This window comes from Kockiozyma suomiensis, assembly GCF_038497685.1.
Source record: "Kockiozyma suomiensis strain NRRL Y-17356 unplaced genomic scaffold V2V93scaffold_8, whole genome shotgun sequence".
Classification (NCBI taxonomy): Eukaryota; Fungi; Ascomycota; class Lipomycetes; order Lipomycetales; family Lipomycetaceae; genus Kockiozyma; species Kockiozyma suomiensis.
This window is the reverse complement of record NW_027117671.1, coordinates 521,356-544,592: the sequence shown is the minus strand read 5'-3', so window position 1 is coordinate 544,592 and position 23,237 is coordinate 521,356. Positions and strand designations below refer to the sequence as shown.

General features: G+C 42.2%; 12 protein-coding genes across 12 annotated transcripts; 6 read left to right on the top strand and 6 right to left on the bottom strand.

Annotated features, from left to right (window-relative positions):
* Positions 1-11: 11 nt before the first annotated feature.
* Positions 12-1,389, bottom strand: V2V93DRAFT_370993 (uncharacterized protein). Its single transcript, XM_066910402.1, has 5 exons — positions 1,226-1,389; positions 983-1,132; positions 840-919; positions 532-779; positions 12-469 (listed from the first exon to the last, which is right to left on the bottom strand). Exons 1-5 carry the CDS (start codon positions 1,316-1,318, stop codon positions 129-131), a joined length of 912 nt encoding a protein of 303 aa, XP_066765388.1. The 5' UTR covers positions 1,319-1,389; the 3' UTR covers positions 12-128.
* Positions 1,390-1,496: 107 nt separating this feature from the next.
* V2V93DRAFT_370990 (uncharacterized protein) lies at positions 1,497-3,823 on the top strand. Its single transcript, XM_066910401.1, has 5 exons — positions 1,497-1,983; positions 2,042-2,241; positions 2,296-2,697; positions 2,759-3,098; positions 3,157-3,823. The coding sequence occupies exons 1-5, from the start codon at positions 1,564-1,566 to the stop codon at positions 3,730-3,732; spliced, it is 1,938 nt and encodes a 645-aa protein (XP_066765387.1). The 5' UTR covers positions 1,497-1,563; the 3' UTR covers positions 3,733-3,823.
* On the bottom strand, positions 3,771-4,628 carry V2V93DRAFT_370988 (DUF1242-domain-containing protein). The gene is made up of 4 exons (XM_066910400.1): positions 4,478-4,628; positions 4,306-4,415; positions 4,161-4,242; positions 3,771-4,093 (listed from the first exon to the last, which is right to left on the bottom strand). Exons 1-4 carry the CDS (start codon positions 4,478-4,480, stop codon positions 4,073-4,075), a joined length of 216 nt encoding a protein of 71 aa, XP_066765386.1. The 5' UTR covers positions 4,481-4,628; the 3' UTR covers positions 3,771-4,072.
* A 77-nt stretch (positions 4,629-4,705) lies between these two features.
* On the top strand, positions 4,706-5,339 carry V2V93DRAFT_370986 (transcription initiation factor IID, 18kD subunit-domain-containing protein). Its single transcript, XM_066910399.1, has 3 exons — positions 4,706-4,784; positions 4,845-4,942; positions 5,021-5,339. Exons 1-3 carry the CDS (start codon positions 4,730-4,732, stop codon positions 5,219-5,221), a joined length of 354 nt encoding a protein of 117 aa, XP_066765385.1. The 5' UTR covers positions 4,706-4,729; the 3' UTR covers positions 5,222-5,339.
* V2V93DRAFT_370985 (uncharacterized protein) lies at positions 5,320-7,580 on the bottom strand. The gene has a single exon (XM_066910398.1). The coding sequence runs from the start codon at positions 7,304-7,306 to the stop codon at positions 5,408-5,410; it is 1,899 nt and encodes a 632-aa protein (XP_066765384.1). The 5' UTR covers positions 7,307-7,580; the 3' UTR covers positions 5,320-5,407.
* Positions 7,581-7,738: 158 nt separating this feature from the next.
* V2V93DRAFT_370983 (mitochondrial 37S ribosomal protein mS23) lies at positions 7,739-8,586 on the top strand. The gene is made up of 2 exons (XM_066910397.1): positions 7,739-8,176; positions 8,236-8,586. Exons 1-2 carry the CDS (start codon positions 7,800-7,802, stop codon positions 8,501-8,503), a joined length of 645 nt encoding a protein of 214 aa, XP_066765383.1. The 5' UTR covers positions 7,739-7,799; the 3' UTR covers positions 8,504-8,586.
* On the bottom strand, positions 8,486-9,968 carry V2V93DRAFT_370977 (putative methyltransferase-domain-containing protein). Its single transcript, XM_066910396.1, has 6 exons — positions 9,507-9,968; positions 9,358-9,441; positions 9,016-9,256; positions 8,930-8,950; positions 8,845-8,874; positions 8,486-8,790 (listed from the first exon to the last, which is right to left on the bottom strand). Exons 1-6 carry the CDS (start codon positions 9,914-9,916, stop codon positions 8,686-8,688), a joined length of 891 nt encoding a protein of 296 aa, XP_066765382.1. The 5' UTR covers positions 9,917-9,968; the 3' UTR covers positions 8,486-8,685.
* A 1,502-nt stretch (positions 9,969-11,470) lies between these two features.
* V2V93DRAFT_370974 (nucleophile aminohydrolase) lies at positions 11,471-12,780 on the bottom strand. The gene is made up of 4 exons (XM_066910395.1): positions 12,636-12,780; positions 12,545-12,564; positions 11,858-12,459; positions 11,471-11,791 (listed from the first exon to the last, which is right to left on the bottom strand). Exons 1-4 carry the CDS (start codon positions 12,668-12,670, stop codon positions 11,687-11,689), a joined length of 762 nt encoding a protein of 253 aa, XP_066765381.1. The 5' UTR covers positions 12,671-12,780; the 3' UTR covers positions 11,471-11,686.
* A 208-nt stretch (positions 12,781-12,988) lies between these two features.
* V2V93DRAFT_370968 (uncharacterized protein) lies at positions 12,989-14,108 on the bottom strand. The gene is made up of 4 exons (XM_066910394.1): positions 13,609-14,108; positions 13,467-13,548; positions 13,239-13,399; positions 12,989-13,174 (listed from the first exon to the last, which is right to left on the bottom strand). The coding sequence occupies exons 1-4, from the start codon at positions 13,666-13,668 to the stop codon at positions 13,142-13,144; spliced, it is 336 nt and encodes a 111-aa protein (XP_066765380.1). The 5' UTR covers positions 13,669-14,108; the 3' UTR covers positions 12,989-13,141.
* Positions 14,109-14,210: 102 nt separating this feature from the next.
* V2V93DRAFT_264337 (uncharacterized protein) lies at positions 14,211-15,804 on the top strand. Its single transcript, XM_066907155.1, has 3 exons — positions 14,211-14,325; positions 14,394-14,756; positions 14,838-15,804. Exons 2-3 carry the CDS (start codon positions 14,495-14,497, stop codon positions 15,641-15,643), a joined length of 1,068 nt encoding a protein of 355 aa, XP_066765379.1. The 5' UTR covers positions 14,211-14,325; positions 14,394-14,494; the 3' UTR covers positions 15,644-15,804.
* Positions 15,805-17,923: 2,119 nt separating this feature from the next.
* V2V93DRAFT_264358 (uncharacterized protein) lies at positions 17,924-20,062 on the top strand. Its single transcript, XM_066907156.1, has one exon. The coding sequence runs from the start codon at positions 18,191-18,193 to the stop codon at positions 20,027-20,029; it is 1,839 nt and encodes a 612-aa protein (XP_066765378.1). The 5' UTR covers positions 17,924-18,190; the 3' UTR covers positions 20,030-20,062.
* Positions 20,063-20,433: 371 nt separating this feature from the next.
* V2V93DRAFT_347184 (aspartic peptidase domain-containing protein) lies at positions 20,434-22,752 on the top strand. The gene is made up of 3 exons (XM_066907906.1): positions 20,434-21,264; positions 21,324-21,424; positions 21,480-22,752. The coding sequence occupies exons 1-3, from the start codon at positions 20,643-20,645 to the stop codon at positions 22,602-22,604; spliced, it is 1,848 nt and encodes a 615-aa protein (XP_066765377.1). The 5' UTR covers positions 20,434-20,642; the 3' UTR covers positions 22,605-22,752.
* Positions 22,753-23,237: the final 485 nt, after the last annotated feature.

Sequence of the window (23,237 nt, the reverse complement as noted above, 5' to 3'; positions counted from 1 at the left end):
TTTATTAATATGTCTCTTTTATATATACTGGCAATATGAGACTGTAAACGTGAAAAGCCATAAATTACACAAGTTACACAATTCTTTTCATTGACTAAAACTATACAAAAAAACAAGGAAAAAATCATCTATGGGATAACCGCCGTCCGCTTCAGACTATTAAACAACTCCATTTGTGTCTTGATCGTGTTGCTCAAGTAGACTACCAGCAGTACATCTTGTAGATGGCTATTGAAAAGTTTTTCGAGTTCTTCAGCATCAATTTTTGGAGCGAGACTAAGGTTTTGCAGTAAAAATTTGCCAATAGCAACTGAGCCTTGATTTCCACCGTCGATTACTGATGCAACATATGTTGATACACGGTCAAGCATGTCTAAAACTTGTTCGATCGAGCGTTCGAGGTTGCTGATGTCGTTCACGAGCGAGGTCTCACGACTTTCTTCATTCTTCGCAGTTGCAATGAGTTCCACTGTAAATACTGTTAGATATCTCTTCGAATCAAACAGCGAGAATTAAGATTGCAACACATACATCCGCTTCGTTCGGCCTCAGCATATCTCAGTTCATGAGGAACCGGCACGAAGAGACAACTCTCAGAAATCTTGTCGGGTATGACACCAACGCTAGTCGAAATATAAGTTTGAACGGAAATCTCAGAGTGTGGGTCGGCTTGCATTGTCAGATGGACGGCAGGATGAGGGTATGTGCCATCCGAAACGGAGGAGTAAAAGTTCTGGATCAAGGCGCTGAACGCATTAAGTTCTAATGAGGTCGCGTACCTAATTTCAGTCAGTTAAATCAACTATATATGACTGCTAATGCTCTCTTGGCTCTCTTACCAGCCGACAAGAATTTCCTTGGGGTTGGCTTTGTGGTGCAGATTATACATCGTCTTGTGATACTCCATATCAATCTCGACCTATATCACGCCCCACTCGTTAACTCAAATATCACGAGTGAAAACAAAAAAATCGATTCGCACCTGAGCGTCTGACTCTACATGAGGCACAGCAAATGAACTCTTGATCTCGATCTCCGTTCCATCGTCCGAACGGGTTCCAAGAAGAGACCCAATAACTCGCTCCTGGTCCTCGTTCCTGCGCAGGGTATGATCCAAAATCGAAAATAAGCTCTATTAAATCGCAATTAATATACAACTTTCATTATCCAATAGATTGCTCTAAACAGTATCTCTGCTAGGAAACAATGATGAATAGCGCCATACCTGAGGATAGACAATGATATTCAAAGGCGCGTTTCCTCCTTGTGTCAACGCGCTGGCCGGCTTGCCCAGATGAAGAAACGAACCAGTCGCCATGTTTCAGTTATGCAATATGAGAAGAAACTGAACGGGAAAATAAAATGTCTTCTGTTGTATTCCAGCACACGTATAATTTGAACTTAACCCTTTTTCAAAGCACACGAAAATTTTTATATTATGTGGCGCATTATTTGCACGGCCACTATTTGACACCGCCGCACGATGACTTCCAATATTTTTTATGTGGATATATTTTGATATTGGTTAATATTTGAAGTGGTCTGTCTAATTTGAGCAGGACAATGGCGAATAAAGTAGATAAACGGACGCACAAGATTTTGTCTGTCAAAAAGTCAAAGATGACGACTAAGAGTCTGAAGTCTGAGAGGGCACAACTCATCAACATATCGCGTACGTCCGATAGCTCAAAAGATCTCGTTAAAGACGAGCAAGCTTCAGACGACGACTTGAAAAAGGATGATGATTCGGAGGAGTCGGACGACGAGAGCACTGATCCCTTTCACAAACATTTTTCACATCCTCATCAGTCGGCTATCAAGAGAATGATAAGCCAAGTACAAGCAAAAGGGTGGACGACGGAGAAAGTTAGACCACTTGTTAATGGTGAAGCTGCGAAATTCAGCATAAATACAATGACTCCTGGTGATTCAAAACTTGTTGATCGTATTATAGTTAAAGATCTTCTGTTAGAGTCCTTAAATGTGAGTCTTTATTCGTGGAACTATTGTTGTTCTATACTGACCCGTACTAAATTCTTAGGTCAAAGGTCGCTTGCTAGAACCCTTCAAAAAAGCAAATAAAGGATTTGTGTCTGATGGAAAAGTATTGTCATCTATCCAGGAAATAATAACGCCTATAATTTTCGCGAATCAGGATGTTTTGTTTGCACCTAGGACTACCAAAAGCGCACAACAAATTCAGGTTCTTTACACTCTTCATCTGCTAAATCACATATTTAAGTACGAACTTTTTTTGCTGGCTATTGGCAAATTTTAATTTAACAAATTTATTAGAACTCGTGATACGGTCCTGAAAGATAATTCTAAGCTCGCAAAACTGCCAGATACAGCCGATACAATCGAACTTCGCGACCAAGGCTTCACGCGTCCAAAAGTTCTGGTGATCTTACCGACTCGCGAGTCATGTTATCAGTTGGTGGAAACTATTCTTAAATTGACTGCGCCTTCGCAACCGGAAAACTACAAACGATTTCAGAGCGAATATCATACCGATGCAAAAGTTTCTGAAACTAAACCAGAAGATTTTAGAAAACTGTTTAGCGGAAATAATGATGATAACTTTAGGATTGGAATTAAATTTACTCGCAAGACTGTCAAGATGTTTTCAGAGTTTTATAATTCTGATATTATTATCGCCAGTTCTCTTGGCCTTCGGTTGGCTATCGGAGACAAGACGTGAGTTGTCTCCGCTACCCTTTGCTTTTGGTTAAATCTGACACTAATTCTCTTTTGCAAGTGACAAAAAGCGAGACTTCGATTTTTTAAGCTCGATCGAAGTCTTAATTATTGATCAAACGACAGCAATAGCTATGCAAAACTGGGAGCATATTCATCATATTTTCTCTCATCTAAATCTGATCCCGCAAGACTCTCACGGCTGTGACTTTAGCCGTATTAGAAATTGGTATTTGGATGGCGAAGCCAAATATCTTCGACAAACTCTTGTTTTCACAGAATTTATCACGCCTGAGATTAATGCGTTATTTACTCATCATATGAATAATATTGGCGGCAAAGCGAAATTTTTGCCATCTTATAGCGGCGTACTTGCGGATATTGGCACTCCAATCAATCATGTAAGTTTCATATCATGCTTTATTCTACTGGTGTTTTCTAACTATAGCAAATTTTCAGACCTTTATGAAGTTTTATTCGTCCTCTCCGCAAGAAGATCCTGACAAACGTTTCAAATATTTCACAACCAAAGCACTTCCGTCTCTCATGCGTCAGTCATCTGCTTCTTCAGCCGGGACCTTGATATTCATCCCATCTTACGTAGACTTTATTCGTCTGCGAAACTATTTCGAACAAGAGCACCAGATAGGTCGCAAGCTTGGTTCTAGTGGCTTTGAATTCAGTGCAGTTAACGAGTATACCTCGACTTCAGATTTAACGCGCTCTCGTCAACTATTTAAAGAAGGAAAGCATAAAGTTATCCTGTATACTGAACGCTTGCATCATTTCAGACGATACGAGATTCGTGGAGCAGAGACTGTTTTTATGTATGGGTTACCTGATAACCCGAAATTTTACGTGGAAATCGCGCGATTTCTATTACGCAGCGTAAGCGACGGAGTAGCCGAGAAGGAATCGATATCTGTCAGAGCTCTGTTTTCTAAATGGGATGCTTTTAAATTGGAGAGAATAGTAGGCTCAGCAAAAGTTGCGAAGATGTGTGCTGGTGTGGGTGAAGTTTTCGAGTTTTCATAAAAAGCTTAATATCAAGGTATTGGGTGCACATGCATAGGTTTTTGTTTGGTGTTTTTATTATCGTGTATTTTGAATATATAGCTGATTTCAAGTCTTGTTACTTCCTGTAATACCCCTATCAACGATGCATTATTGCTTGTGATTCGCTCCGCGCTAAAAATACAAATTCCCTGGTCTATAAATACAATACGCCCTCATATTCCTGCTGCTTTATTAACGTTTGATTGTTTTGAGCTTCGTTCGTTATCCTATTAAAGTAGTTCGACTGGATGACATCGGGCGCTGCTTTCGGTATCGAACAGAGGCAGAATATAGATCATCATTCACTCATATGAACATCTTACTGAAAGAAAAGGGAAAACTGACGTGTAGTATGTTAGCATATTCTGCTCATCGCACAGATGAATTTAAAAACGGAGTCAACTCACAGCCATAACCACGCAACAAATTGAAACATAGGGGCTAAGGCGTTCACCTATCCGCGCTGCTTTCCAGAACACTCCTAAGAACCTTTATTGAGAGGAGATTAGTATAACACTCTGGGTGATTTCTATCAGAAGCAACGGATCGTACCCGTGTTGGTGTCGGTTCATTATTGCTGGTATGACTTGATGCGCATATGTCGCGGTGCAAATTAATAACAAAATTACCAATAACAAAGATTGGAAATTAAATAGAGCAGACTATTGAAACAGATAATGTATTAGAATAAGGCACATTATAGATATGAAAAGTGAAGACTTACCATGATGGCTGAGAAGTTGAATTTTCTGCGACTATCTTGATCTGAACAGAGCCAAAATTCTTTAGAAAATCAAACACAAAATGTCAATTGAAGATAGCCTTATTTCAGAAAGGAAAGCTCGAGATGGAAGAGTTGATGATGAGATCTAGAGAGTTTCGTTGGACTACACATTATAAACTCTAATTAAATGCATCGATTATCACAGGATTCACCTCATCAATCTTTCATCATCTACTTTATTCAAGTGCCAACATGTCTGCAGATCTTATTAGAAAACGCAAAAGACCAAATCTTTTTACAAATGATGGTATGCTAGGTGTTTCAATATTGCTAATGGAGCATACAATAACTCACGCGTTGTGTATAGTTCGGGCTCTGATGTATGCCTTTGGCGACGTTTCAAACCCAGATCGAGAATCGGTGGCAGTCCTGGAAGATATATTGACAGACTATATAGTTGACATGGTATGTTACTGCTAATATTACTGTTATTGTAAAATTTTCATATGCGATGATTCGATATATGATCTAACATATCCGCAGTGTCATGAAGCAGCTCGAATGGCTCAAACAACAAAACGAAATAAAGTCAAAGTGGACGATTTCAAATTCGCCTTGCGCAACGATTACAAGAAATTGGGACGCATTGATGAACTGCAGAGGTTGTCAAAGGAAATTCAAGAAGCTCGAAAAACGTTCGATGATTCAGAAGGAAAGTCGCTGTCTAAACTATCAGAAAAATAGCTACTTGTATTTTTTATATGGAGTTTATGGAGTTTTTGGTTATGATCAGTCGTCTACTGTCTAGAATAAACAACTGTATAAAGGAATCTAATAAATTATGCTTATGTACAACAACGAACCATCCCAAAATAATGCAGAAACAATTAAATATTCACAAAAATATATACAATCTAATCTCTATGTATCTTAAGAAAATATAGAAAAATATGGCGTATGTCGCCATGCATTCCCCTTGCCTGAAAATCTCGCTCGGCCGACTCTCTCAAAATATTTCGGCGCTTCCTCATTAACCACATTCAACACTTTCTGGCTTATGTTGCTTGGATCTCCACCTTCAATGACGTATCTTTCCAGAAGTTTTTCCCGCAACATTTGCAATTTTGAAATGTCCTCCGTGGCAACCATATAAGCGCGCAGAGCCCATACGCTAACGGTGCGACTCAGAAGCTTTGCATCAGGACTAGAGCTGAATATAGTTTGCAAAAAGGCTTCTAGGCAGTCCAGAGTCCATTCTGAGTATCGCATGTTACCATGCATATAAAAACCTTTGAACATCAACAAATAAGCACGCTGTAATGGCAATCCAAAGTGATGCATGCGATCCATAATATCACATAAAGCATGGAAGTCTCCGTTGGCGGTATAGTAACTCAGAAAAGATTGATAAATAGCAATGGTAGGAGTCACAAAGATCGAGTCCTCCGGAACCGGTAACTTTTCTTTTCTATCCCTCATACGTCTCCTATTCAGCGCAATCATTTTTAGATTTCGTGTAAGTATTGACCTGGCTTTAGAAGATAGACTCTCGTTTCGCCAATTATTGGCATCGGCACGTGTTTCAACAAAATTTAAAACACTTTTCGCACCTGCAATATCTCCACACCGGACAAGGCATGCCACGAGCGCGCTCAAAACCGTAGAATCTGTGATTTCTTCTGATTCCACAAATTTACTGTAAACTTTCATAGCTGTCTTCTTGTCCCTTCGTTTTCCGTAAAATGTAATTAGATTGATAAAAGTAAATCGATCAGGACAGACCTGCCTTACTTTCATTTCTGCAATAATCTTGTATAATATCTGTGACTCTCCACTTCCGATAGCAGCTGTCATTAAAATATTGAACGGTGTGGGATCTTTACTGATAACGCCTCTCTCATCCAAAGTTCGAAGTTCTTCAAGACCATTTGATAATGTCCGCTCTTCGATTCTAGAATACCGTCCGCTCATTACGATATACGAAAGTTTCGCAAACTCTTCTCTATGTGAGATCGGCATATCAGCCAGCATCAAATCGTCCAGAATTCGTCGATACTGAACCATAGTTTCTATGCGGTGCTTTGGACCAGCTTTGTACACTGACAAAAGTTTCTCGAGATCAAGTGGCTTGATGTAACGCGGTCGAGGCTGAGGCAACGCCATGTAACATTCAAACACATTATCAAGAAATTTTTTCTCTCCGTATTCATCCGTTACACTCCTTTTTAATGATCGGCAAAATTTAGTGTAGTCTTCGGGTATTGGTGGCGTCAATCTCGGAATTCGTTTTCTCTGTCGATGAGTTTTGCGAGAATTCATATCTGTCAGCTCATCGGGCGATAAATCGAATTCGATATTTCCAAACTTTTTCAGTGACTGGATTCGCACTTTTGACAAAACGTTCTCGGATATAGCACGCCCTTTTTCGGCTGAAGCAGTGACTGCATATTTCAATTTTGCTGACTCTGCTTGTCTTTGAAATAACCTGATTTTCTCTCTTGGTAACGATACCACATCTTCTTCTTCTTCTTCCAAAATTAAGACTGTGTTATGATCGTCAAAATCCAACATATCCTCCAGACCGTCCGCGATGTGAAACTGGTCCTGCTCATCGGCAAATAGAAACTCTGTCAAGCTCTGATCAGGATGCACTGGCTCAGTCTCTAGCAAACTACGCGACGCTTCATTGAAATACCTTTGTATTCTCTTCTCGCATACTGATGTAGCGATTTGTCCTCGAGATTTAGCAGCAGGTAATAAATTTCTTGCGATAGCAAATGGCACGGGAGTCCGCGTCGACAGGCACGCGCTCCGTAGTCGCAGCCTCATGGCGCTCACCTGCGTCAGAGAAAAAGCTCGGCAAACCAGAAGAAAACCAGATGCTTTATCCGACAAAGTTCTTTGTCCGCTTGTAGAAAACCTGATTATTCGGACTGCAGTGATAGTCGGTGTATCCGCGAGGATTGGGACATTACTGAAATCCTTAGAAACAGTCTAGACACAATTGTCCGGAAAAATAAATGAGTCGTAAATGGAAAGAATTAGTAAAATCAGTTCGGAATAAATAAGATAAGTAGTTTCAAGAAATGTCTGATTTTAGAGTGAAATAGAGAGTCGCGACTTTAGACTCGGATAATGAATTTTTGAGCACTGGGAAACTGACCCAGTTTTGTCTGACCCATCAAGTTATGCTGACCCTAACGTACTCCCGGGTCATATGCTAAGCCGGGAAAAGGCATATACAGAAAATCTCGTCGGCAAGACTGAATATCGACTAGACTACTCAACCACACAAATACACTCATATCCCAACCAATTCATTATGAAGCCGCAGTTAGAGATTCTGCAGATGTTGCAGCGGACATCTCAAATGCTCAAGACTGGAACCATTGGTCTCGAGCCAGCATGGTATAAAGCGGTGATGGAAACTCCGCCTACGACAGATATTATTCCTAAATTGACTCTCAAAGACCTCGAGCGAGTGCGGAATTCAAAAAGGAAGAAGCTGGTAAAAAGCAAGGATTTGTTTAAGCCCCAGAAGATTGTATATGAAGAAGACTCTATCCGGACCGCGTTCTTCACGCAGCATCCTTGGGAACTTGCACGGCCTAAAATATTGGTGGAAAATGATGCTTTGGACTTTACACGGCATGACTGGAGCAAGATTGATCAGGATCATAAGCAATTAGATGGAGAGAGGTACGATATTTTGTGTCATGATTTATAATAGTTGAGGACTAACGAGCGGCATTTCACAGTGTCGTGCAACGAACCATGTCGTTGAAAAAGAACCAAAGTATGAGCACCAAAGAAGCATACAACAAAGCCGTACGTGAATTCTACAAGCTACGATCGTATCAACACGTTGCGCGAGAAACAGCAATTGAAGAAGCACGAATGTTTGGCGCTGTGTTCATGCCTGGCAAGATTGAGGCTGGGTTAATTGAAGAAGCCAAGCATTTGCGTAAATTTAAAGAGGAAGCCTTCACAAGGCTGGCGAGGACGGAATTTGAAAATAAGAAATGATTATTGTAGATTATTTACTGTACATATATTTGTTAATACATCGAAAGCATTGATTAAAGTCAAACCAATGTTTATACATGCAATACATTGATAGATTTATAATTGGTACATCGGTATTCATCAATTTTATGATATCAAACAACTCCTTTTCGCTTTATTTATGATGCTTGAATTTTATGAACTCAAATCGCAAGCAAACTAGATAATCGCGGCTGCTTGCGGATAAGGTGGTAGAGAAACACGCTGTCGCGTGAGAATTCACCGTAATAAGCACCATAATTCTTAATCTGAATATATAAAAGTTAGTTTTCTATCTATTACCAATAGAAATTTAATCCTACCTCTTCTATTCTAAAGGATTTTTTAATAGACTAGAGTAAAAACTAATTAGCATCGGCACACAAAAATTGCAATTTTTATATTTACTCTGAAGAACTTATTATCGGCCTAGTGAATCTCATAGTTAGCATGATCTTCACATGAGCACCTCAATATAGAAATTGAAAGATTACTTTTCTTCGCTTCTTGTAAGCCATCAACACTAATGTGCCATTCCCAGTCATATCCAACAATGTCTGTTCAAGTAACGGGAATGCAGGCTCAAAGTATACGCAGTCGGCTGCTAATATGATGTCTACCAGCGGTTCAACGTATTTCTCTTTCAAAGGTTTACCCCAGTCAATAACATCTGCAGAAACTATTCCTACTAGGCTATTCAGTTTAATATTGTCTTCCATAAGTCGCAGCATATTTCTGTGGAAATGAAATCTGTGAGTTAGCCCATGACTATCTGATAAGTGAAAATACGAGCATTAATGGTCGCAATAATGACAGCAGTAAGCGAAGATACGTACATCTGATCTGAAATCACAATATCTAATCCGCCGTCCACGCCACTCTCTATATCTAAGCCCTTGCAAGCATTCCCGAGCGCAAGTCTTTAGCCAACGTCATATTAGCCATCATCTTTGAACAGAACAAAAATTGACATGATAGCAAATACCCAACAAGACCAGTCCCACTTCCAAGCTCAACAATTTTTATTTTCCGTTTTTTTGATTCCTCCCATACGATTTGGTGAGCCAGCGATTCTGTATCGTTTTTCGCGTCGATCATATATCTTGATAGCAACTCTCCAGCAGGCCATACTTTTCCACCGCAACCAGAAGCACCGCCATCAAGTAAAATATTTACCATAGTCCCACTAAATTCGGCTTTCAATACGCCTGAACTCGATGTCAATAATTCCTTGCCGGCGAAAATCGTGGAGTATTGCGTCACTGGCACCAGATCACTTGTATCTGCGAGCATCTGTAGGAATGGGTCCTCGAGTGCATCGTCATTTGGCGTAGACACTGTATCTAAAAACACCAGCTCGGGGTCTACAGTTGGTGGATTTGAATAGATGACCATTGCTTTTAGAAGTGGCAGATGGCTGCTGATGTGGTAGACTAGAAGAGTGGGGTTGACTTTGATATCGCTGTCAAAAATAGTCAAATGTCAGGGTTCGCAGAGTCAAATTTGTTAAGCGAGAAGTTTATTGATTCGATTAGACTCTTGCTCGTAATCAAATAGTCTACAGAAAGTAATTATAGGTTAACATTCTTGACTGTATTTTATCATAAAACGGAGCAGATTTGTTAGAACTATTCTGAAGTATTATACTCTTTTCACTCTTATTTAGACAAACCTCATTTGACGCATAATTTATTGTTGACAGCTTCATTAAATCCCCTTTATTCAACGCGTCTTAGCAGAAATATGGAAATGTAATCATAAAAATGCCAAAGAATATATTGTGCAAAGTCCCAAAAGAAAAGTAAAATATCGCGTTCATTTGCCTTATATATCGGCCCCTATTACCTCCTTCTTTCTTTCGTTCACTCCTCAGCCTATTCCGGGACATTTATCACACATTTGAAAACAAACCCACGCAACGCGCAATTCAGATGCAACCGGCTAAAGCATAATAATCTCAAATGCTACACAATTTTATTCCTATATCGACAAATTGAGTAGCCACAGTCAATCAGAGCACAGAACGAGACCGCGTTTGAAAGCTCAACAGCACTGACAATCGATATAGTACACAGCGAGTGATAAAAAAAACACATTGGAGTATCAAAAGACTCCTGCCAGCGAGAATTCTCGAACAGACTCGCAAAAAAACAAGACACTGCAAGTCAACGAAGCTAAACTCATCAAGGTCATAATCGGTGAGGTCATGAATCAAATAAAGGACGCTGACGTTAATGCAGCTGCCTGTAGAGTAGAAGCAACAGCAAAACCAGGTAAATCAGCATTGTCCAATAATAATACAATATCTTCCGTCTGTTTAGACTATTCTTGCGACAATGATGCCATGGGGAGCGATGCCGTAGAATACACTTCAGCACACTCAAGCTCAGCCAACACCTGTTCTCAATTCCGCGCACTCGTCATTGTCGCCTGCGCTGGTAGCAGTCGCAACTGCATAAGGTGGAGATGATCATAAAATCACTCTCTATGAGTAGACAATTATATAGTGTTGATGGTCTATGGCATGGACTATGGGATTCGACGCAGTATCCAGTAAGATATATAGTATAGAGCTCGATGGAGAAATTTTGACAGAAAGAGGAACTTTTTCCGGCAACAGAAAGCTCTTATCGACGCCGTAATCAAGCAATTTAAAAGCGGAATGTCGGAGAGCGAGTCCGAGGCTGAATTAGACAATATACCCGGGTCGATGTCATTGAGCAAGCTGGAACAAAATTTAGCTATAGAGGCAAATTGAGTCGCTGACCGTGGCCGAGATAGACTGGTAGGTGTAATTGTTATTAATGATTTTTTCCGTCCTCGTGAATACGGTAGACAGTAAATCTGCTCATTCTGCTCGTTGTGTAGTGTAAAACCTGTCTTCAGTTTACACTTCAGCTCAAGCTATCGCAATGGCTTTCCTGACCGTTAATAGAATGCATTCTCTACTACCGATATTTTGGTAAATACATAAGTATTTATCAATCAAATTTATTTTAAAAGATCATCGTTTATCCAGCATAGAATGGGCACTGTTTATTTATACAACTAACATGCCATAAAATATGTTACAAACACTAATACTATACCTAGATCCCTCAAGTGTCCTCACATCCATTCAAAACGGCCTTATGCGTAACTAGCTCGTATTTACTTGAAAAGTATCTAATTGCTACTAGTCTGAGCTCGAGACTTCTTCTTTGCTGCTTCAGCTTCTTTCTCAGCTTCGATATCCCTTACGTACTGCTCAATACTGTCTACCGGGAGCATCTATTTCACATAGTTAACACAGAAAGCCCGCAGGATCAAAATCAAACATGCAAAAGGAGAAATTACCTCAATCCGCTTTCCGGAAGCCATAATAGCAATCTCAATATTCTTAGCGCCAGTCTGCACAACCTCTAACAGACTCTTGATAGTCAGTCTGATTGTAGCCTCACGATTCATATCTTCCTCATAATTTTTCTCCAAAAATTCGCGCACAGTCTTACTACTACGTCCGATAGCATTCGCTTTCCAAGCTGAATAAATTCCTGATGGCTCAGTCTGATACAATCTTGGAGTCTTGTCATAGGGATCGAAACCGATAATCAAGGTCGAAATACCAAACGGCCGTACTCCACCACTCTGTGTATATTTTTGTTGAATTCCAGCAATATGCTTTGTTAAATACTCGATCGTGACTGGATCTTCAACAGTAAGTCTATGCGACTGTGCTTCGACCCGAGCTTTGTCGACAAGCACACGCGCATCGGCGTTGAGACCCGCAAATGCAAGACATACATGATGATCAATTACGGCAATCTTGGATGGTGTAATACGGGTATCTTGGAGTTTCATAGCCGTACGCTTTTCACAGCCAAGAACGACGATATCAGCACCTCTGACGCCAACTGCACAGGTGCCTCGCTTGACAGCTTCAAGAGCGTATTCGACCTCTACAATCAAAAACAGAAATACCATTAGTATCCGCAAATCAAATCCATCAGCGCACTAATCCAGACTTCAAGCGTCAATACATACGAAAAACATGTCCATCGGGACTATATAAAGTAGTTAGCAATCAATCACGCTAGATTGCGCTTTTGATCTCTATAGACCGACAGAAACATACCTGAAAACCGAAAGAGCTCTGTCGTATCCACTCATGCTTGTATATTATGTTTATCAAGTGACCACAAATTCTGCTTATACAGTTACTAATAACTTTTAGTAGTTGGGCGAGTATGCGATGGAGTGATGATGTCGTTGAATGATGACGACTTTGATTTGTATGAAGCACTACGACCAGTGCCTTCGATATCACCGCCACTGGCATAGCCGCACCTCTGCACTGCCACCTTTTAGTCTAATCTTTTGGGCATGAGGTTTTGTGAATTATCAGCTATAGACGAAGCAGAGCAGGCAAATATTACAAAAAAGTAGCCGGAATAATTAGAAAGATACCAATTGAGTTTCAGGATATTGAGAATGACAAGTCTTAAGCTTAGTGTTGGACCTAAGGAGATAGCCCTCCACGCGGGGAAAACCAGTCTAGAAGATTTGAATTGCAATTATCGTCCAATTGACTATATACATAATACCATGTCTAATAATAATTCAAAAAAATCAATAGCTAGCTTACTCTTTGGCCCTGCGGACAGCGCAGGCAAACTATAATTCGATTGGTAAGTTAGATGAATTTATAGAGACAACGTGACAAGATAATGACACATACGTTAAAGATCTGAGCCTTGTCCCAGTCCCAGACGTTGTTGGTGCTGTACACATCCTTCATCATAATCTCTTTGACTTTCTCTTTAGACTCGGCGAGAATGGTGACGACGGAGCCCTTGAAGGGGGGCTTCTCGGCGGTGAGCGGGCCGTCAAGGTAAGCACCTAGGATCATTTTCTACAATCAGCACCTTTCGAGATTGGGATACTAGAGCAAATAGAGCGTACTAACCTCCAGAGGTCATGGTACCGTCGGCAAAAAGCTTTTTAACTCCGACAAGGTGCTCCTGGCGCACAGCAACACGACGAGAGACCTATTGTTAGAGGAAGATTAATACAGAATCTAGCAGAGTACAACAAAAATAGATACATACACATTCAGCATCATCTTTATCAGGAATGATGACCACGAATTCAGAAAGAGGAGCTGACATTCTGGCGATGGTTGAAGAAAAGGATCTGGTGCGATATGCGGTGCGATATGCTATAGTGAAGGAAGGTAAGATTAGAATCTGGGCACTGATAGTGACGGTCCGTGTGCAAACCACTAGCTGACTATAGATCGCAAAAGATTCACAACTACTCAAGACAGGTCATAGACTCACCCGTAGATAGCAATTGACTTTGGAAAAGAAGCGGGCGGCAGGATAGAAAGCGGAGACTCATGTGTTTAATGCTGTTTATTGAGGAAGGAGTACGAGAAGTATTTAGCTGGGGTTCTGTACGGTATATTGTAACAACAGTTGACAGATCACTCATTTTAGCAAATCGCAGCCATGCTTATAGCATTATTACTACGTATAGCGAATCTAAACGCTAAGCAAAATCCATATTCACAGCATATAACCTCTATCAGACTCAACTAGCATTATCTAGTTCACTTATCTTGAAGAAACACACAGAAGTTTTAAGGTTAAACCCTCTCGGTGCTCGTGGGCAAGGGCTTCTTTTCATTGAGCAAGCCCGGCCTTCAAAGGAAAGGCCACCCCACCAGAAACAAAAAGACGAGGTAACTAATATACCCACAGTCTCACGCTCAGAGCCAGAGTTTGCAGTGCAATCCCGGGGTTCAATCTATCTTCTGATCTAGTGTTTTCTCGAGGCCAGAGTGTGCTCATTGTTCGACTTCAGTCTATATTTGCACTTTTCAGGTTTCTAGTGCAAGACACTTGATATTTCTATTTCTATTGGATAGCAAGTCCCCTGTACTGGTAAGCACGCGACAGCTTCAAACCGGTCACATTAAAAGCAAATACAAAGATGTCATCCTCATCATCTAAACCAAACCAGACGGATGCGAATGGCCGGGGACATAATCAAGGTCGTCAGTCAAGAGAATATACACCGGCGCAGGCCGAATCCGTCAAGCGCGTCCGGCGGTGCAAGCATCACGAGTACTATGCTATTCTCGACATTGAAAAGACAGCAACTGATGGAGAAATCAAGCGGGCGTACCGCAAGTTGGCGTTGTTAATGCATCCCGATAAGAATGGAGCGCCAGGTGCTGACGAAGCGTTCAAGAGTATGGGTTTTCTCAATTTTGTTTTTGCTCTGAGGTTGTAGTGGCTTTAGATTGAAGTTTACCTACTAATAAATCATCTAGTGGTCTCCAAGGCATTTCAAGTACTTTCAGATAATGAGAAAAAGCGGATATATGACGCCACCGGCTCCGATCCAGACGCCCGAGGCGGAGGTGGACCTAGCGGTTTCAGCAGCAGTAGCAGGGCCGCAGGAGGAGGACGTGGATTTGGCGGCGGGGGAATGTACGCTGAAGAAATGTCGCCCGATGAACTATTCAACATGTTCTTTGGAGGTGGAGGCGGTGGATTCCAGACTTTTGGATCATTCGGTGGTGGGCCTGGCATCAGAGTGCAGTCGTTTGGCGGCTCACCATTCAGCATGTTTGGAGGTCCTGTGGGAGGTCAGCAGCAGAGAAGACCGCAGGCTGCGCAAGAAGGAGAGCGCGAATCGTTTAGCCCGAGAATGCTTCTACAATTACTACCACTGCTTATTTTATTCATATTCCCGCTTATTACGTCTCTATTTGATAGTGGATCATCCTCAGATTCTGTATTCACGCCTAGAGTTCGATTCGAATATACGCCTACACCACCTTATACAGCTGAGCGTTTTACCAGAAGCTACAAGGTGCCGTACTACGTCAACCCGAACGATATTTCGTCGATGAACGATAAGAAGCTGCGTCAACTTGACCAGCGTGCCGAGTCGTCATATGTGCGGGTGCTTCAGAACAAATGCGATTTTGAATATGACTTGCGTCAGCGGCGGCTAGAGGACAGTCAGGGATGGTTCTTTGTTGATCAAGAGAAGTACGACAAGGCAAAGAGTATGAAGATGGAGAGCTGTGATCGGCTAAGGAGTCTGGGAGTACCTTCTCAGCGACGCTAATAGCTTTACTATTGCGGATGCGGTGCAGATGAACAGTAAGGGAAAAATAAAAGTATACAAGGGTCTCAAGACAATGATTTAGTAGCTGCCTTTTTGAGATGAGGGCTACTAGACACTGAGATAGAGGTATCGCGATGCAGAGCAGGGTCAGTTCGGTAAATGTCATAGTTTTTTCTTCAATTTCTTTTACTTTTTTATTTGTTTATGCAGCTATCTCCTATTAATAAAAAGCAAATGGATACCTAGAGCAGCTGAAATAGAGCCAGCTTGGATTGACTAGACTGACCAGCATATATTCATTTGTGCGCCGCAGAGCTCAAACTCAGTGAAGTATATGCAGGGGCATAGTTTTGCGCATCGAGCAGGAGGCCGAAATCAGAGGAAGAATGAGAATTAGAATGAGGACAAAAGTAAGAATAAGGTGATTTAAAGCCTCCTGAAATGAAATAAAACCAACCCAGAAAAAGAGCAGGAATGAGGATAAGAATAAGAATAAGAAATCAAGACCAACCATCTGCTTTGCTCCATCTCTGCATCTGATCCTGTCCCTCGTGTACATACATCTCTCGACCCTCCTCACACAGCAACCTTCCTACTCATATTACTCGCCAGACCCGCTCATATTCGCAATTCGCAATTCGCAATCCAAATCTTCCAAGCCGCTCGGCTCGCAATGCCACCGTCTGAGCCACATCACCCGATTATAATATGCTTCTTATACGCCGCATGGCATAATGCTCACATTACTTCATATTTGTGCAGGGGAAAAGTCAAAGTGAGCTGATATGTTGCCCAACGCGTCCCCGAGACTCGTCAGAGCTCACGAGCGCTCGCAGCATTGCGCTTCAACTCACCATGAACTCCATCAGCTCGGCCTCGCCGTTTGCTTTTGCTTTTGATCTCCCTCTTCCTCTTGTTTTTGCTTCTCATATCCACACCAATTTCTTCCTCTATTCAGCCCCCGCCCGCACTTCCGGCGATCCGCCTCTCTGTGTCCATGGACGAGCCTCACGGTGCTCCCCATCTGCCGCGTCCATCGCTGCCGCTGCGCCCGTCGAGTCCTATCCAGCTCCATCCTCCCGCCACTCACATCCAGCCCACTGCGTTCCCAGACGCTCCCCACGTCTATTCCTCCGCCGCCTTCTCCGCTCTGCCGGCGGTCGAGTACACTTTCCACCATCCACTGCCTTTACCTGCCTTCATCAACCACAACAAAGACAGCGACACCCAGAAGAGCCTCTACCATAGCCAGCAACAGCACCCCCCCAAGCGCAAGGCCGGCCGTCCTCGCGACTCTGTAGCCGATTCTATTGCTCACGAGGTCAAGCGACCTATTGGGCCTCCAATCTTTCGCTGCAACTATTGCGAGACAACATGGGCTCATTATAACCCCTTTCGAGTAAAGAAACATGGCCTTGACTGTAAGGGCATGCCTGCCGACATGCGCTCCCGAGTAAGTCCTCCTTTGCCTCATTCTCTTTCTGATATCAGTTGCTGTTTTCCTGTGTCTCTTGACATCTCGCAATCCTCATGTATTGACAATTATGCTTTTATACAAACAGCTCGCTCACGAGGTCAATCTCAAAAATAACGACTATGACTCTTCAAAAAGGTCCAAAGCCGAAAAATCTAGAAACCCGGCCTTAGATCAAAAAGTTTTTGAAAACTTGCTTTTCCAAGCTATAATCATCAGCCCAAACACTTTTTCTTTTTGTTGCAGCCCTTCGACCTCGAAATTACTTCAGTACGCGGCTCCACAGCTTGCGCTTCCTTCTCGAGGAAAAATTCTTAAGAATTTGCTACCTGCAGAGATTGAGAATGTCCGATCAAAGGTCACCTCATCTCTGCAGCAGTCATCGGACGTCCTTACCATCTCTTTTGACATCTTCACAACGGTATTCAACCAGACATTTTGCGTCATTTACGCCACAACATCGTCTGGCATCACTTACTGTATTTCTTGCCGCGACTTTCCAAATCAGCCATTGCCGGCCGCAGTTCTTGCCTCGCTAGTGACCGCCAGCATAGACTCTATAGGAGCTATAAAAATCGCTGCCTTCATTTGTCCAAGCAATGGATTATACGGCGAAATAGGGTCCATTCTCACATCTCGCTATCCACATATTCTTGTTCTCGATCCTTTCGACCACTATTTCGAGCAGCTGGCTGCTGATCTGTGTAGACATCAGCTGGTAAATAACGTCATTCACACTATGCGCACAATTTACTGCTATTTTCACCGCTCGAGTCTTGCTGAGAGATTGCTGACTACTCGTATGAATCATTTGCACATCACCGAAGGCCTTCGTCCTTTTTTGCCACATGAGCCGATTTCTCTTTATGCTGCTGCGATTAGCATACGCCGATGTATGCCTGCGCTTGTTGAAGTGATCGGCAACGACCAAGCCAAATTAGACAGAAGTGGTAAGTACTATTCATACCATCTGATTTTGCTATTACAAACATTTATGCTAACTCTTGCAAATAGCAAATAAACAGCAGATAACAGATATATTGCGTCCCGAGAACTGGGAGCACCGTGATTTCATGTCCAAGTTAGACGCAGTAATTGCAGTCTTCAGACCGTTGCATGAAGCCGTCACTCGTGTTAACGCTCCGTCGGCAACACTCGCCGATATTTGCATAAGCTGGGCGGCCTTAGCTGTATACTATCATGATTTATTCGTACTGGCACCAACGTCAGAGCAGCATTCCATGGACAAACAAAACAGCAACGCTCCGTATATTTCAAATGATCTTAGAAATTATATAGTGACGCATTCAAACATGCGAAGTTCGCAGCAGCTGAAAACCTCGTCTCGCGCTACGTCGGCATTGACGTTGGCTCTCTTTGTGCATCCAGTTATGGCGCTTCACGAAGTTCTTATCAAGTCGGCCGAGCAGCATTCTCGTGTAGTCAACGAACTATATGAGCAAATGTCTACCATCATCGATAATTCTTCTTTCAGAAATCAGCTTGCTCATCAGCAAATGCCACAACAAGTTCAACAGCAATACAGCGCTATTCTCTATGAAGATCTAGCAAAATTCCGACATCGCGTAGATATTTATGGACGATCAATTGATGACATTGGTCCAAGCTCGAGCTCAGGGAATGGCCCGCTAAGATACTGGACTGATATTTGTGAGAATGCCAAAAATAATTATAATCAAGCGGACTCAATCGGCGACTGCAAAAAACCGTCGATTCTTCCGCAGCTGGCTAAAAGAATTTATGAGATATGTGGATTTCACATGAGATTATCTCGAGTACATGATACTGTGGACTGGTTAGACTCGAACTTGCGAAGCAATATCAAGTCTGAGTTGATCCTGGATATGCTACAGTGCCGGATGTACTATCTCGCTGAATCTGCTGACCCAGCGTCCACTGATCAGAGTAATGGATCCTTGACAGCAGATGCGGAGTCCGACGATGAAGGAAGCGTAGATCATGCGATTGAAGACCCACTCGATGACTTTGATGTCGATGCAGATATTGAATATATGCATGACTATCGTAACAAATTAGTGCATCGCTATGATTCTGATACTACTGAGAATGTGAATCCAAGTAAAGAGAGGCCCGAAACATCACAAGTTAGCGACAACCGGTCTCCTCCGCTGTCGTTATCGGCAGCATTTGAGAATAGCGCAGAGTCGTCAAGTTCAGCGAAGGCAGCAGATGGAAGTTACAACGACGCCTCATCTTCCGGCGATCATTTGTTTGAGATTGAGAATTTTGTCACCTTGGCAAACTTCCGCCGTACTGGATTCTGTTTTGATACGTTATTTTCGTCAACAGGCTCGAGTAATTTACAGATTAGTGCATCATCGTCGCTTTCGAATATGCCGACGCCTACGCAATATTCGCAGCCTGCCACCATATCATACTCGACCCCTATTCAGTCGCAACTTGGACAGTATGCTGGATTGTATGCTCCGGCATCATATTTATTCAATCCAACCCCAACGCAACCGTTTCCACCTTACCGTACGCAGGCTCAGCATTATAATGAAATGGCATCTTTATATGCGACTACTTCTGGAACAGGAGGTTCAGCAGTACGCGACCAAAACTCGCCACCGCATCCCTATTATCAACAGCCTCAACAGTATCAGCGAGCTAGTGGAGTTCCAGCAGCAGGAAGTGGATATGCTATACCGCCTCTATCGACGCATACGTCGTCGATGAGCATGCCGATTGGAGGCATTCAGAATCTATCGGTAAGTACTTCACAAAAAGCACAGACGCAATCTCTACATCAATCACAGCAAGTGCTTCAGCAGCAGCAGCAGCAGCAATCGAGCCAGGCACAATCTAGCGCTAAAAACTTGAGGAACGAATGGACGGATATTCAAAGATTTGATTCTTTTGATCTTTAATTGTCTGCTTGTTTCATTTTTTATATCTTTATGACCAGCATGTGCCCAACTGAAACTCGAAAAAATTCAAAGAGTACAATTGTATTCTGTATTTTCGAAGCTCACAACTGCGTTTTGAATTTGTCATCGGTGTCAGATTATTGTTTATTTGTTGAATTTCAGGAATAGCTGGTATAAACCAGCGCTTGACTTTTTTGTACATACTTTTACCATTAATCCCTTTAAAACTGGTAATACTTATAATAGACGTATTTTTTACCGTAAATACATCAATTATCACAAGAGAAGGGTAAGTAAACACGGCAAATGTCACCACCAAAAAGACATTGTTTTTTCTTGACGAAACCCCGATCCCGTAGGACTATATTTAAGGTTTTAAAACTAACTTTAACGTTAAAGTTTAAAATCAATTTAATGCCTGGGTTGCCGAGCCCAAGAAGAAACTTGATTATGTCGGCACACGACTTTTGCATCTACAGTGCCCGATGGTTCGATAAATTTCTCTTTTTTTATTGTTGTGCATAGAATTTTCGATTCTCAATTTGCATTTTCATTCCTTTGCATATAATAAAAGCATTCCGCATATTAAAAAGTCAAAGACTAGAGAAAAGTCATGATAACACCTCGAGTCCTGGTCATTGCACTATTGATCTGCACTAGTCTTCATGTTGTATACGGTGCTGAGAAACTGATCTCGATAGACATTCATGCTCAAGAGTTTCAACAATCTCAAGATTCTGGATTTTTGCTGAAAAGTTATAGAGAAGAAGCGTTTAGTCGCATGGTGAAGCGAGGAAAGGGGGTTAGTGACGAGAGTGTGATCCCGCTGACAGCAAATAATTTTGAGACGAAGAAGCGGGAAAGGGAGACTGACGTGGTCAAGTTCTCTCAGGAAATTGATCAGAATGGGTCAGATGTTTCGTACTATATATCGATTCTATTCGGCACTGATCCGACAGAGTTTAGTGTTGTTGTTGACACAGGATCTTATGATCTTTGGGTATATTCAGATTCATGCACTAATCTCAGCTGCACAAACCATAACAGATTAGGTTTGGGAGAGTCAAGTACGTTATCTTTTTCAGAGTCAGATTCTTTTACGATTTCGTACGGGCAAGGAACCGTGTCGGGATATGGTGCCAAGGATTACGTTGCAATTGCGGGATACAATACGACTATCGGCTTCGGGTTAGCTGATGATGTTGCTGATTCATTCAACTCTTTTCCTATTGATGGTGAGTAAAATTTCTATTTTGATGCATGGGATCGTAAAATAGTTACTGACTGACTTTAGGTATTCTTGGACTAGCAAACGAAGACGAACAGTTCAATGGGTTTCCGTCTGTAATTACAGCATTGCGTAAAGATAATTTGATTGCCCGAGAGGTTTATTCGGTAGGTTTGCAAAATACATTGCTGTTGTAATTTTGGCTATGCTAATTCTTATAAGATGGATTTGACAAGCGAGGATGATTCTGTTGCCGGAGTCTTGACTATTGGCGGTGTAGATACATCTCGCTTTAAGGGAGATATCTCATTTGCCGAAACCATTGAAGGCAGTGGCTTGTGGCTGATACCGTTGGATGACTGCTATGCATCCGATACAGCGTTAGGATTCGCGGATAAACTTCTCCTGATCGACTCTGGAACTACTCTTATACTGCTTCCTCCTGATGATGCAGAAGACGTGCATGTGGCCTTGGCCGATCCGGCTGGAGCGACGATCCGTACCGATGGCACCAACTATATCTTACCGTGTAACACGACTACCACACTATATATTTCGATAAATGGCATCAAATGGCCTTTGTCACCCGATAACTATCTTGGAAATGCTTACGATGACGCGGGCGAGCTATGCGTTACTAATATTCAAGGACGAACAGTGAATGGCACCACTACGTGGATTTTAGGTGCAGCTTTTATGAAGACTGTATATGTGGTCTTTGATCGCGACAATAACTGGGTAGGTCTTGCAGCTAGGGGTTCAGGTGGCGTGGATTTTTACAATGACGCTTCAGCTGCTGAAGTTGCAACAACAACAACTGCTGCTATCGGCGTATTGCCAAGCTCAACTGTTGTGTCTACTACAATCTCTAGTGAATCAACATCTACATCTACACCTACTTCGGTCCTGAGCATTTCTGTAGCTCTGTCTCATACTACACCTAGTGCTTCCGAAACAATCTCAGTTACGCGTTTTGACTCGAAGACTTCTTCGGACGTCGAGACGATTTCATCTTCTACAACTCAGTATAACAACGACACAGGACATTCACTGACAAAATACTTTTCATCAACACTCGCTTCGTCGTCCTCTGTTGCGTTATATGGGTCATCTGCTGATGGTACAGGATCGCAGTCAGTGTCTTCAGGTTTGTCATCCAGCAAATCTGAGAGGGGTACTACTTCAACATTCTTTTCTTTTGCCACATCAACTGCATCTTCCAAGACTTCTTCTAGCAGCGCGTCAGTGGCCTCAAGCAGTTCTAGTACATCAGCGGCATCAGCTGCATCAATTTACGGATTCGAATCTGTAGTAAGCTTTATTGCAGTAATCGTACTGCTTATTTAATACTAGACGCTAGTCCATTAATTGAGGTCTAATAGTATCAAGAAATTTATTAAAAAAACTGTATAGGTATGCTAAATATATCAATGAAATCGTGAGAATGATACTAGAAATGGAAGTGTATATCAATAAATGTGTAGTGATTTTCAAGCCAAACCTCTGATACACCGGCCTGAAAGGTCTGAAAGAGTGGAACAGTAAGTGAGGCGCAAAATTAGATCAAGAAATTTGTTTACAATTAGTTGATGAGCCCCAAGTTTAAGGTTTATCTGAGCCGGCCTACGCTCAATCTCAAAATGCCCTCCTAAACGGGCAGCTGTTTAGATACCTACGCGTTCTGGTTTATTTAGTCTCGGTTCACAAGTTGTCAGCCTTACGTTTTATTGCGGACGGAATACCTTTTGAGTGTGTTAAGACAACGCTGTGACTGCGCTAATGGCGTCCAGCGGTGAGCAGCACCCAGAGTCGGAGTTCCCCTCCGTGGGCTCAATACGCTCGCGCTGGGAGCAGCTTTCTGGGAGCAATACGCGTCCGGAGCCGGCTATCAATTTGAAAAAGGATCAGGCTCCTCAGAATGCTTCTGAAACACGATTGCATGAACCGACAACTGCTCCTGATAATTCGCACGCTTTGAAG

Bases quoted from the DNA above. Each gene is read 5' to 3' on its own strand.
- V2V93DRAFT_370993 (XM_066910402.1), bottom strand. From the start codon at position 1,318: ATGGCGACTGGTTCGTTTCTTCATCTGGGCAAGCCGGCCAGCGCGTTG. The intron at 1,133-1,225 runs GTATGGCGCTAT...GCGATTTAATAG, and splicing joins ATATCATTGTCTATCCTCAG to AGCTTATTTTCGATTTTGGA. The intron at 780-839 runs GTAAGAGAGCCA...GACTGAAATTAG, and splicing joins AAGGAAATTCTTGTCGGCTG to GTACGCGACCTCATTAGAAC.
- V2V93DRAFT_370990 (XM_066910401.1), top strand. From the start codon at position 1,564: ATGGCGAATAAAGTAGATAAACGGACGCACAAGATTTTGTCTGTCAAA. The intron at 1,984-2,041 runs GTGAGTCTTTAT...CTAAATTCTTAG, and splicing joins TTCTGTTAGAGTCCTTAAAT to GTCAAAGGTCGCTTGCTAGA. The intron at 3,099-3,156 runs GTAAGTTTCATA...GCAAATTTTCAG, and splicing joins TTGGCACTCCAATCAATCAT to ACCTTTATGAAGTTTTATTC.
- V2V93DRAFT_370988 (XM_066910400.1), bottom strand. The intron at 4,243-4,305 runs GTACGATCCGTT...CTCTCAATAAAG, and splicing joins ATGAACCGACACCAACACGG to GTTCTTAGGAGTGTTCTGGA. The intron at 4,094-4,160 runs GTGAGTTGACTC...ACTACACGTCAG, and splicing joins TTTGTTGCGTGGTTATGGCT to TTTTCCCTTTTCTTTCAGTA.
- V2V93DRAFT_370986 (XM_066910399.1), top strand. From the start codon at position 4,730: ATGTCTGCAGATCTTATTAGAAAACGCAAAAGACCAAATCTTTTTACA. The intron at 4,785-4,844 runs GTATGCTAGGTG...CGTTGTGTATAG, and splicing joins AAATCTTTTTACAAATGATG to TTCGGGCTCTGATGTATGCC. The intron at 4,943-5,020 runs GTATGTTACTGC...ACATATCCGCAG, and splicing joins CAGACTATATAGTTGACATG to TGTCATGAAGCAGCTCGAAT.
- V2V93DRAFT_370985 (XM_066910398.1), bottom strand. From the start codon at position 7,306: ATGAGGCTGCGACTACGGAGCGCGTGCCTGTCGACGCGGACTCCCGTG.
- V2V93DRAFT_370983 (XM_066910397.1), top strand. From the start codon at position 7,800: ATGAAGCCGCAGTTAGAGATTCTGCAGATGTTGCAGCGGACATCTCAA. The intron at 8,177-8,235 runs GTACGATATTTT...GGCATTTCACAG, and splicing joins AAGCAATTAGATGGAGAGAG to TGTCGTGCAACGAACCATGT.
- V2V93DRAFT_370977 (XM_066910396.1), bottom strand. From the start codon at position 9,916: ATGGTCATCTATTCAAATCCACCAACTGTAGACCCCGAGCTGGTGTTT. The intron at 9,257-9,357 runs GTACGTATCTTC...TCATTTCCACAG, and splicing joins ATTGTGATTTCAGATCAGAT to AAATATGCTGCGACTTATGG. The intron at 8,791-8,844 runs GTAGGATTAAAT...TTATATATTCAG, and splicing joins AATCCTTTAGAATAGAAGAG to ATTAAGAATTATGGTGCTTA.
- V2V93DRAFT_370974 (XM_066910395.1), bottom strand. From the start codon at position 12,670: ATGAGTGGATACGACAGAGCTCTTTCGGTTTTCAG. The intron at 12,460-12,544 runs GTATGTATTGAC...TTTTGATTGTAG, and splicing joins TCCCGATGGACATGTTTTTC to AGGTCGAATACGCTCTTGAA. The intron at 11,792-11,857 runs GTAATTTCTCCT...TATGTGAAATAG, and splicing joins CTTCCGGAAAGCGGATTGAG to ATGCTCCCGGTAGACAGTAT.
- V2V93DRAFT_370968 (XM_066910394.1), bottom strand. From the start codon at position 13,668: ATGTCAGCTCCTCTTTCTGAATTCGTGGTCATCATTCCTGATAAAGAT. The intron at 13,400-13,466 runs GTTAGTACGCTC...AAATGATCCTAG, and splicing joins CGGTACCATGACCTCTGGAG to GTGCTTACCTTGACGGCCCG. The intron at 13,175-13,238 runs GTATGTGTCATT...ATCGAATTATAG, and splicing joins ACAAGGCTCAGATCTTTAAC to TTTGCCTGCGCTGTCCGCAG.
- V2V93DRAFT_264337 (XM_066907155.1), top strand. From the start codon at position 14,495: ATGTCATCCTCATCATCTAAACCAAACCAGACGGATGCGAATGGCCGG. The intron at 14,757-14,837 runs GTATGGGTTTTC...TAAATCATCTAG, and splicing joins TGCTGACGAAGCGTTCAAGA to TGGTCTCCAAGGCATTTCAA.
- V2V93DRAFT_264358 (XM_066907156.1), top strand. From the start codon at position 18,191: ATGTCCAAGTTAGACGCAGTAATTGCAGTCTTCAGACCGTTGCATGAA.
- V2V93DRAFT_347184 (XM_066907906.1), top strand. From the start codon at position 20,643: ATGATAACACCTCGAGTCCTGGTCATTGCACTATTGATCTGCACTAGT. The intron at 21,265-21,323 runs GTGAGTAAAATT...GACTGACTTTAG, and splicing joins CAACTCTTTTCCTATTGATG to GTATTCTTGGACTAGCAAAC. The intron at 21,425-21,479 runs GTAGGTTTGCAA...AATTCTTATAAG, and splicing joins TTGCCCGAGAGGTTTATTCG to ATGGATTTGACAAGCGAGGA.